The sequence below is a fragment of the Aegilops tauschii genome, chromosome 5 (genome assembly GCF_002575655.3).
Source record: "Aegilops tauschii subsp. strangulata cultivar AL8/78 chromosome 5, Aet v6.0, whole genome shotgun sequence".
NCBI classification, from domain to species: Eukaryota; Viridiplantae; Streptophyta; class Magnoliopsida; order Poales; family Poaceae; genus Aegilops; species Aegilops tauschii.
In genome coordinates, this window is record NC_053039.3 from 267,230,666 (window position 1) to 267,241,817 (window position 11,152).

Below are 11,152 nucleotides of genomic sequence, written 5' to 3' on the forward strand. Positions count from 1 at the left end.
GAGTCCTATACGGGAGAAGGGCGATAAGGTTTTTAGGGAGCGCTTCGCGCGACTACTGACTTCTTCGTCACGGACGCCCTGTACTCTGACGACGACTTCTTCCCCGACGTCGACAACCTCTTCGACGACATGGCTGGCAAGAACACCGACCCCAAGTCCAGCGCTTCTGCTGCTGCTGTCCCGTACGTGTTCTTCCTCTTAGAGGCCCTGCTACAGTTCCTTGTTCTAGTGTTTGCCCTAGATATGTTATGCTCTATTTCATATATGCAACATGCTATATTGTCTGCTCTAGATATGTTTAGTTACAGTTCATATATGAAGATGATGTTTACCTTCTCTTTGTCAAATCGCATGGCTTATTTTATCACTGCTATACAAGTCGTGCTTTATCTAGTATTTCTGTTAATAAAATCATTCGGTAAATTGCTCATATTTCTAACACGCATATATGCATCTTAATTGCTTATTTAATATGATCCCGATACAGGATTACTACGTTGCGCTCAACAACTCCAGCGCTTATTCCATCTCCTACCGTCCTAAGTACGAGTACGAACAGCAAAAACAGCCAGCAAAACACGCATGATTGAGCTAGCGCGGCCAAGATACATCTTTGGCATCTCTGTCTGTCCATCCACCTTCTTCGTTCAGAACATGTCGGTGTGATTATCAGCAGCAGCGGTAGCAGCAGCATCGCCCATTCCCTTGCCCACGTCGTCCGAAAACAGTGGAGCGTCCATCTTTGGAGGAGCCTGCACCACGCCAGTTCCACACACAAAACAAATCAGTCACCCAACCATTATTTAGCTAGCTAATTAAGACTGAACAAATTTCGTTTTTGGTTTTCTTCTATCGAACATGCATAAAACATCTGTGTCCCATTTCATCTTTAGAAGAAGATCACAAATGCTTGGTATTGGTAGGTAGCTAGGCTTAAGCGTTCATTACCGTGCCGCGCACAAGAGCCCAGTTGATGCCGCGGAAGAACGGGTGTTGTTTTATCTCGTTCGATCCCTCATACGATCCCATTCTATTCGCAGGATCCCGGTGCAGCAACCTGTAGATCAGCTGCCTCGCTGGGAGGCTCACCTGCTCAGCACCCACGGACAACCGAGTAAACTTTCCGTGTCAACCAAAATTTTCTTCAGAAAATATAGGAATATATGCTGGCTGCTTTCTAAATTACCGTACCGATACGCTCGCGGGAAATCTGATGTCCTTGTGTAGGATGTTGGCAAAGGTTCTTTGCCTGGTTTTACCTCTGAAGGGTGTGTAACCATACAGCATTTCATACAGAAGAATCCCTGCATCATCAAATGACTTCATTAGAATTAGCGTATAACTACAAAGAAACTGCATAGTTAGTGGAGGAGGTATGTACCTAGCGCCCACCAATCAACAGCACTTGTATGGCCAGCTCCGGTAATAATTTCCTGCAACACAAGGACCAGTATCAGAATTAAATACTCTACATTATGCACACACAAAAATACAGGGAAACAAGATATGTTGCAAACACTGTGCAGAATAAACAAAAAAACCAAGAGAAAGTACATACAGGTGCGATGTACTCCTCTGTACCAACAAATGAATTGGATGCTCGCATAGGTTCCGCAAAAAATATGGGTGAACTCCTGCTTTTCCTCCTACTTTTCTTATTACCTTCTTCTGGAAGAAAGACCTACCAAAACAGGAACAGATAATTACTTCACCTCACATAACCTATGAATATACTGAAGTCAACCTTCCCTTTTTGGGGCCAGCAATACATAAAAACTATATGCGTGTTTATGATTTATTTATTGAAAGAGAAAGAGCTTCAAAATTAAGTTAATTTTTTTTCAAATCAAATTTAGTGTCTTTTTACCTGCGGTCTGCAAGATGTCAGGCAAGATAAATCAAAGTCTGTCAGGGATATGTGCCCGTCTCTATGAAGTAAGATATTCTCTGGCTTCAAGTCTCGGTAGATTATACCTGAGGATATAAATAATATTAAACAAGGGTAAACATGACACCTTATAAGCAGTAGAAATCCCAACTTGTATTATGCCAGCTCTTTTTTATTCGGGTAAGGAAACATTGCTTTTAAGGCCTTACAGAAAATACGCTGCAACAGCTAACTCCTTACTGAAGGCATATGCATTTGAAAGGTGGACATAATTGCCATTAACAATGCTGTGATGTAATCAAAGGGAGTTTCATTGGTATATTGGGGGGGGGGGGGGGGGGGGGGGGGGTTATACCTTGACAATGCAAGTATTCAAGTGCAATGACAACTTCAGCTGCATAGAACCTGTTCCAATCATGAAAAATGTTAAATACTGCCTCTTGTACAACATCTAGAGTGGACAAAACCCCAAAACAATGGAGTGACACGCCTGTGACTGTGATCAGTATCTTATGTCAGAAATCACCCGACCAGATCTAAGAATAATAAACAGCTTGAATTATGACCTGACTGCATCTTCCCGCAAAACCTTCAGAGGTTGCCTATCTAGGAGCAGAAAGAGCTCCCCGCCAGGGTAGTAATCTGTAATGAGACATATATGTGTCTTTGTCTGCAATATTTAAGCAGAAACAAAAATGTCACTCGATTGTAGAACATGAAAAGTCATGGCGTCAATGAAGACAACCTCTTTCTAACCCCATCCCCGCCCTCTCTCCAAAACATGATAGAAGGCCATTGGATTGCGAGCCAGGGCTGCTATGGTAGGGTTTAAACAAAGTAAAAACTTGAGCCTAGTGTGTTTCTTCTCAAATGAGCTTAAATTTATATTCAAACTTGGACCTATGTTAAATGTTAGCGACTAGACAAGCTTACTCATCAAGATGATTACACATGAACAAGTACACTGTGATCTATAATAAATTTGCTTCGTTATATTGATGAACAGACCTGAAATGATGCATACAATGTTGGAAGGAATGGGTGGTCCAACATATCAAGGATTTGTCGTTCAGCAGTAGCTCTATGGACCTAGAGACATTATAATGTTATCAGAAAAATGAAACAATGAGCATAAGTAGAACTATACAAGTGAACTACATTTTCCTATGATAATTAATGTTGTTATCATTTCAAAAGGTGAAAAAAGAATCAAACCTTATTGCGATTAAGCATGACACTTTTATCCATCGCTTTCATGGCAAAGTATTCACCTGTGTTTAGCAACTCCACCAAGTGCACACTACAATTTCAACAATAATGTACATAGTTTACTATTTAAAACTTCTGATGGCAACAGAACTCAAGCAGTGCTACTATACAGATTTAAGTTAATTCTGTTTCAAAAAAAGTATGATAGGATTTACCTTCCAGTGTCACCAGACCCCAAAGGTTTTACAGGCCTGAAATGTTTCAGATCAATGTTTTCTCCACCCTCACAAACCTACAGAAGAAGTAACACGATCATCACAATGAAATGCCAAATGTACGTCTCCAACGATCCCCTGGTTTTGACAATATAGAATACTCCTACATTAGACATATAATCACTGTTCTGTAATGGACTGAATTCTTAAGCAGAATGCATGGGTGGAAGTAGGTATATATTTCCATGAACAAAACGAGAGGCACCCAAATCTCTAGTTTCTTTTTATAACGATAGTTTCATCCAGTGACTTTAAAATGACATGCATAAAGCAGTTTGGTAAACTATATCATACTTTTTGGATGGCTCTCCATGACGCAGAATCCTTCATATGTGGCTTTGGCAAAACTACTTTTGAATGGTTGGCCCATAAGTCCTCCAGCCTCTGAAAGCAATGGATGACTGTCAGAACTCCACGCATATACTTGTTTGATCATTAAATTATACTAATTTGATGAAGTGCTGGAATAATGGTTTTATCTTACCAAATTAGCATCTGGAAGTTCCTTTGCAGCCTCGTCAATATTTTCTGCAGTTTTCTTAATCTGTAACATGAACAACTCAGGTTAGTTCTGACGAATTTAAAATTTAAGGTCAATAGAACATTAAGTGGTCAAGTTGGCTTATCCACACAAAAATAACATAAATCCATTAAAGAAAATTGCCATAACATGTTTTGTACATCTTCTAAAAAAACATGTTTTGTGCATTTGACAGAATAGAATGTTGACTCGAAGACTAACATGCCATATGCATAACAATCCACAAGTTTACTAGCATTAGAGTTGACTACCCATGGTGTATCATATTACATTATTATGTGATGCCGGTTGATGTTAACAAAATTTTGCAAGTAAATTCTTGGCGCTGGTAAAATCATAGCTATTGAAGAATGAAGACCCATATATCTACTTTTGTTACTTTTCATAGCATATATGCATGCATAAATAATCTAGATTTAATTAAAATGGATACAAACCAGCATGACACCCTCTTTCTCGGCAGCATCTCGGACATGCTCAGTTCCATCCAACTGAACCCCAATAAAATACTGGACATCTCCCTGATCAACAGTCAAAATTGATGCATCTCAAATTAGATGCAGACTCCATTGTATAGAGTAAGTTGGATAATATTTCCCATATGATGTCCATAGTTATAGTACCTTCTGATCACGCATAGGCTGCAAGTGAAAGAGGTTCCAGAACTTTTTACCTGTAGAAGTGATAAACGGCAATAAGTAATTTAGCTGGATTGTTTACCATTAAGGGATATATTTAAACACAAAAATATTTTTTTCTCAGCCAAACATTTCGGCGAACAGCAGTATTGAACAGAAATTGCATTATACTCTTGCATGGCACGGACACGAAAAGCATGTGAAGAGTAACATACCACTCTTTGTATAATTAATCAACTGAACAGTGACCTCTGTTTGGTTATCTATGGCATCTCTAATTTTCCTCACTGTATCACGATCAGTTTCAGGACCTTGGAGAAACCTGCGAGGAGGACCAACAGGAAAGTGACGCATAAGTCTTTTGCATGAAACACTAGCATATACCAATCTACAAATATGCAGAGCAATAGAGATTCAATATCAGGATTTTTACTACACTGTGTAACCGTTAATATACAAAGAGGTAAAACTTGCTAAAGATTAGAAAACCATGCAAGTGAAATTGCGTAATAAATGTGTAAGGTGATATCATCATTCACCTGCAGTTTCTTCCCAATATTTCTTCACGGCTATATTCAGTCAATTGCAAGAAACTATCGGATGCAAATATCTGAAACACCGATAGAAAAATTAACGCTCATTCAAGAATAAATAATATCTATATGAATGAAAAGATGAGTGGAGGTACAGGAGGTCCCTGATGAATCTTACAATAGGATTATCTGGCAACCTTGGGTCAGTAATGACAAAGTTCTTCTCGATACGTTCAAGTGTAGTAGCCAAGTCTATACCCCTTCTCATTTCTTTCCTCCTTAGCTCATCATCAAAGCTCTCAGGTCTTTCATCATCACTGTCAAGTAGCGGATCTTCATCTCTTGGTTTCAGCATGTTCTTTTCCACATTTCCATGGCCCATACCAAGTAAACTGCACATACAGATTGAATAAGACAACAGGAACATGCAATGAGATGCTGAAATTCTACCCTTTGACTTTGTATCAACGAGCTTACCCCATAAGTGAAAACAGACCCGATTTTCTAGTTTTATTGCCTCCTTCAGGTACTTCGCTGATCTTCTGCAGTGAGCTTCTTGCTCCAGTGCGTGAGGTACGTCGAGATCCACTCTCTGAGCTCCTCTTGCCAGTACCATCACCCGTTAACACGCCTACTGATTCCTGTGACTTTCTTTTGAAGGTGCTATTACTTGATTCTGACAATGACCGTGGGTTCTTGAGAGCCAACAGAAGCTCAGACACTGAGCTACGGGCCTGGTCCTTCTGCCTGGCTGCAGACATATGTTTTTCTCTTCAATATGGAACCAGTTTAATTTCTGAAAATAACAAGATCTGCTAGCTAGTAGCAATCTTTTTTTTAAGAAAAAACAAGCTAAATAAATACAGTAGTAGTACCATCATATTTGATGAGTGACTCTGGCAGTCCATTTGGACGAACAACAGTGTCCTTGTTCCCTTCAGTGTATTTACTCACTTCCACTTGCATCCTGGAACAGCAGCAGGAATGGTAAGATATATGTCTAATTCGTGGCACTCATGCAAGGGGAAAGAAGAGAAGGGCAAGGGAGGTGACCCTATGAACTTGAGGACCCTGCCATCCTCATCCTTGATGGGGGCAATGGTCAGGAGGTTCCAGAATGCCGTGCCATCCTTCTTGTAGTTGAGGACACGGCCGCAGTAGTTTGATCCGTCGGCTAGAGCCTGCCTGATCTTTGCGATCTCCGCCGGGTCGGTGCCGGAGCCTTGGAGGAAGCGGCTGCACAGCACATACAATTGCCACATTCAAATCCATCGATTTCGTGAAGGACGATAAATTGAAAGGGATGGATGGTGGATTTGATACCAGTTCCTTCCGACGACCTCCTTGGAGGTGTAGCCGGTCATGTTGAAGAAGCCGGCGCTGGCGTACATGATGGGGTGGCCGGGGCGGCTGGCGTCCGACACGACGAACGTCTGCTGGAACGCCGAGAGCGCCGCCCGGAGCTCCTCCGACACCCGGGGGATGCCGGCGCCGGCGACGGCCTTGTCGTCGGAGCTGCTGCGGGCGGAGCCGCCCCCGGAGCTGCGGGCGGAGACGCCCTGCGGCCGGCCCGTGTGCTCGTTGGTCTGGAGCACGAGGCCCCACTCCGCCGCCCGCTGCGTCGCCCTGTCGACATCCTCGATGTTGTCGTCGTCGTCCTGGCGGAACGGCGAGGCGGCGGGGCGGAACGCGGCGGGGGGCTCGGCCGCAGAGGAGGGGTTGAAGACCTCGAGCGAGCCGCGGGAGTCGCGCGGCAGCTGCTGCTTCGGCCGCTGAGGAGGCTCCTCATCATGGCCGCCGCCGCCTCCTGCACCTGCCACCACCACCACTTACCATCAGCTATCTAGGTAGCATACTCCACTATATCAAGCTAGCAAGTCGAAAAGAAAAAGGGGGAAGAAGACTACATGTCAAGCTAGCAATTCGACAGAAATTGAAGAAGAATTTTGCCCCTGAAAACCGTTGATCATATCATACAACTAAAGGCTGCAGCGGAAACTGTTTATCATACATTTAGGATGCTGCGGACTGATCATTCAGAAATCGACCGATGGATGGATGGATTCGTGGGCTTCTGAATTATCACCAACTGAATCAGACACAGTAGCAAGCCAGTACTAGTTAATTAAGGTCTAATCCAATCTGCAGCTGCCAGCACCCAGCACCCAGCAGCACTAGCATTTCGCAGCATGAATGATCTTCTTGGTGCGTTTCTCTATCAAATCAGTCAGCTGGAGCACTGTAGAGCGTGCTAACTGTTTCTTGGTGCCTGTCGTACTACATACTGGAGTATTTCCACATACTACTGGCCCGAGAACCAAATCCGGCACTTGTTCCTCCCGTGGGCAGGAGTAGGACTGGTGGTTGAGTTGAAAAGGGCGGCATCATGCTTGCTACCACAGAAAGTTAACTGGATTCTCTATGCATGTCGATCGATCTACACCGCTTTATTCCCGGACCATGGGATCCCAGCCCCATCCCAGTGGTTGACAAGATATTTTCTGTAGCTAGCTAGAGTGAGCGCGACGCATGTCGGCTGCAGGTGCAAGTCGGAGTGCGATTAATTAGCTACTGTTTGTCTCTACGTACTCTAATGTGAAATGTTAGTACTGGCACCATCAGCAAGTTGAGTGCAAGTCAGGTGAAAGTTGAAAGTGACGATGAAGAGAGGAGAAAGCACAGCACTGCATCCACCAGCCGGGCTGGGCCAACTATAAGGGACACTCCAGGCCAAGTGTCCTGTCTCATCCACACAGAATATCATGCTCATCCATCCAGCCAACCCAATGGAGGCAAGCAAGATCGATTCACGGAACGGAATTTCCTGCCACCACACATACACATACACATACACATACACATGCACATACATGCGTCTTCCTCCTCCTCCTTTCCTCACCCTCAGCCTCAGGGCATCACACCTAATCAGGCAGCTAGTGTTGCATTTCCACTTTTGGTTGATCTACCTGAATCCACTCATTCCTTGAGTTCTAGTTACTGCCCAAGTGTATTTCTGCTATGTAACTCACATAAAGGCCACTAAACTATGCATAGTAGGCCTGCTCTACTCTTTTTTTTTATCCGGCACGAATTGGTAGATCAATTAATTCAGCACGAATTGTTAGTCCGCAGCTAGCTTGTGTAGGTACAACAAGGCTATCAATCCATTAATTCAGTCCGAGTAGTTAACGGCAAGGCTGTGTAGGTACACTACACCGTGACTGAAATACTAATCAGAAGAGTGATTGATACTTGTGGCTGAGAGTGATCGTGGTGAGTGAATCAATGGATTCTCAACCGCGTGCACACCTGAACAGCCTGAGCTTAGTACGTAATTTAGGGTCAATGCAAAATTAATTAGCTGAAATAAACTACTCATGGGAGCAACTGCGCCAAGTTCTACGGCCTCAGTTCAAATTTACCGACGCCGAATTTGAGTTAGACTAGCTGACAGTCTGACACTCGACTCAGAATCTGAAGAAGAATGATGAAGCAGCAGAGAAATGGTTACGGCGGGCACCTTTGGAAGCCATCGTCAGCACGAAGCTTCACCAGTACTCCTTCCCTCCCCTTCCTCGGGATCCGACCTTAAAGCGGCACGCGTGATCCGAGAAACCAAAACGTGGTACTAAGTCGTCAGCTCTTCATCCCCTTGTATTTCTTTATTGGCACTGGGATCAGCTACGAGGAAGAAGAAGGCTGCTCAAAGAGGTTGGAAGCAGAGCAGCTGAGGCAGCAGCAAATTAACTAGGAGTAGCTAGCTAGCTACAGCGGCGCGCCGAGGTGCGTGAACAACGTTAGCATGCATGCGCGCGCCAAGTTGCGAGAAGCGATCTGCACAGTATATGCCCGCTCAGAAGACCGCGCGGCATGGTCGCGGAGGGAGGAAGGAATTGGGGGGGCACCGGCACCGGTACCGCTACTGCTACTGCCCTGCTGCCGTCATGGGCTAGTTGTTCAGCCGAGGGAGACGACGACGGGGCTGGGGCCCGGGTTCCAGTCTGTCCACGTAGCACGTACGGGCTAGTATCCCACGCTCCCTTATCTTGGCTACAGGTGGATCCATATGGCTTGGGAAGGAGACAGGAGCAAGGAGGTGAAGCATCCACGCCCGTCGCTGTCGCTTTGTTTTGGCGGATTCGTCGCGGCCAATCTCGATCGGACCATGCTTCGTTCCACACTCTGTCCATCCATCGTCTTCGATGGTCGACCGATGCAAGAATAGGCAGAGTGAATGAGCATAGCTGGGACACCTAGGTTTCTTTCGATGGAACTTGACCGACGAGGTTTAAGATCTAGATTTGACATGGGGTGATCGTATTTTTCTGAATTTATTTCAATCTTTTCGACGCTACTCTTTCAGTGGTATGACTTGCCCATCAATCATGAGGCGTGTGTGGCGGTGGACTGGCGGTGGATGTAATGATGTGTATGCATGTGACCATCTGCGTCTGTATTATGTTTTTTTAAATGAAGAGTAACTTTTTTTAAAAAAATACGCACGAGCGTGCATATCATGCATTAGGGGGGGGGGGGGGGGTAAAAGAGCCCCATCCACGGTGTCATACAAGCGGTTACACGATGACTGGACGTCCACCAAGCGGCTCCACTTCTAGCTCTATTTTCGAGCGGACGGACCAAAAGGGCAGCCCGTGAAGCCCAGATCTAGGATCTCTCGTTGTCTATAGTAAAAAATGCAGAGCTGAATAAACCAGGATTGTCACACACCAATTTACACAATTGATGTGTCTCATGTGTCAGCCTAGGAATGATACCGACACGTGTCTTAACAATTAAACTAAGTGACACGACCAGATGTTAAGCTTATGATTGCGTCTATCCATCACATAATTCTCCTAATGATGTGATCCCGTTATTAAATACAACTCATGTCTATGGTTAGGGAATTTTAACCATCTTTAATCAACGAGCTAGTCTAGTAGAGCTCATTAGGGACACGGTGTCCATTTATGCATCCATGCATGTATTTGAGTTTCCGTTCAATACAATTATAGCATGGAGATTGGAGAGTAAACATTTGTCAAGAACAAGGAAATATGATAATAACAATTTTATTATTGCCTCTAGGGCATATTTTCAAAAACTGACCAGTTGCTTATATATGTGTGAAACCTGTTATCTGTCTCCTTATTTCTCTTTCAGAGTGATATCTCTGATGCCAGGTAGAACTCTAAGGAAGATAGTGAGTCAAACCCATTGCTCGTACATATCACTTATATTGCAGCGAAGAAGGAAAAACATCTTGAATAGCGAGATAACCCCAAAGTCATGTGTTGATGTAGAGTTCAAGCTACTCGCCAGTAGCTGTGACACAAGCTCGGTGAAGTTGCCGCCTGAATCAGTTCGGCTTCTTCAGTCTCAACTTCAAGCGAAAAGAGATGGTTCAGCCAAGCTCCGACTCGAAGTCCAATCTCTAAAGAAGATCATAGAGAACTCCAGTGCATACCTTATTGCTAAGTGGCTAGATCTGGAGGGTATAAGCTTCAAACAAGGGCGGGCTAATCATCTTGCTCAGCTGCTTGCGCAGCTGCATCAAGGCTAGGCTAACCGTTTTTAAGCTATCTTGAAGTGCTCTAGGTTCTGTATATTGTTTTCTTGGTGCGTTTATTTGCACCGGTGGCTACCTTTGATTCCTAGTGTATGTAATCTGCTGTTTGGTTGCACTTTATTATCATTGGTGGTGAATTTTGATGTCCAGTGGATGTAATATGTTGTAGTTTCTTTATTGTATAGCCTAGTCTTATTCTTAATTACTATGCCGTAATTTATGTATGGTATAGTGTAGGTTAATTTATGGTTACTGTATATGCTATCCTCGCTCTCTGAAAAGGCCAAAAGCTTTGATTGTGGCCAACGGAACAAAACGTTATCGGTCCGTAAGTGGTACAAAAAAATATGTGTCGCAAAAAGGCTGGCCCACAACTCGCTGTAGATGGGCCGAAACGAGTATCGGGCCCATCATGGACTGCATGGACCCCGGTCCTCATATGGGTCCATAATCGTCACGGGCCATTAACAAGCCTAAACATAAAGTGGTCTCCATATAG

General features: G+C 44.1%; 1 protein-coding gene across 2 annotated transcripts; it reads right to left on the reverse strand.

The window, feature by feature from the left end:
- Positions 1 to 432: 432 nt before the first annotated feature.
- On the reverse strand, positions 433 to 9,142 carry LOC109763439 (phototropin-1A). Of its 2 annotated transcripts, none has more exons than XM_020322284.4 (23): positions 8,605 to 9,142; positions 6,408 to 6,897; positions 6,138 to 6,320; positions 5,960 to 6,051; positions 5,562 to 5,835; positions 5,263 to 5,476; positions 5,091 to 5,161; positions 4,767 to 4,873; positions 4,537 to 4,586; positions 4,351 to 4,434; positions 3,857 to 3,916; positions 3,667 to 3,756; positions 3,313 to 3,389; positions 3,104 to 3,188; positions 2,897 to 2,977; positions 2,455 to 2,558; positions 2,244 to 2,293; positions 1,868 to 1,974; positions 1,559 to 1,681; positions 1,382 to 1,433; positions 1,192 to 1,304; positions 949 to 1,089; positions 433 to 752 (listed from the first exon to the last, which is right to left on the reverse strand). In XM_020322284.4, exons 1-23 carry the CDS (start codon positions 8,615 to 8,617, stop codon positions 648 to 650), a joined length of 2,766 nt encoding a protein of 921 aa, XP_020177873.1. In that variant the 5' UTR covers positions 8,618 to 9,142; the 3' UTR covers positions 433 to 647. The 2 variants fall into 2 exon arrangements, with proteins under 2 accessions (XP_020177873.1, XP_020177872.1); XM_020322283.4 differs by lacking the exon at positions 8,605 to 9,142 and adding an exon at positions 7,096 to 7,770.
- Positions 9,143 to 11,152: the final 2,010 nt, after the last annotated feature.

Bases quoted from the DNA above. Each gene is read 5' to 3' on its own strand.
- LOC109763439 (XM_020322283.4), bottom strand. From the start codon at position 7,120: ATGATCAGTCCGCAGCATCCTAAAT. The intron at 4,874-5,090 runs GTGAATGATGAT...TCCTCCTCGCAG, and splicing joins ATATTGGGAAGAAACTGCAG to GTTTCTCCAAGGTCCTGAAA. The intron at 3,917-4,350 runs GTTTGTATCCAT...TTCATGTTACAG, and splicing joins AGAAAGAGGGTGTCATGCTG to ATTAAGAAAACTGCAGAAAA.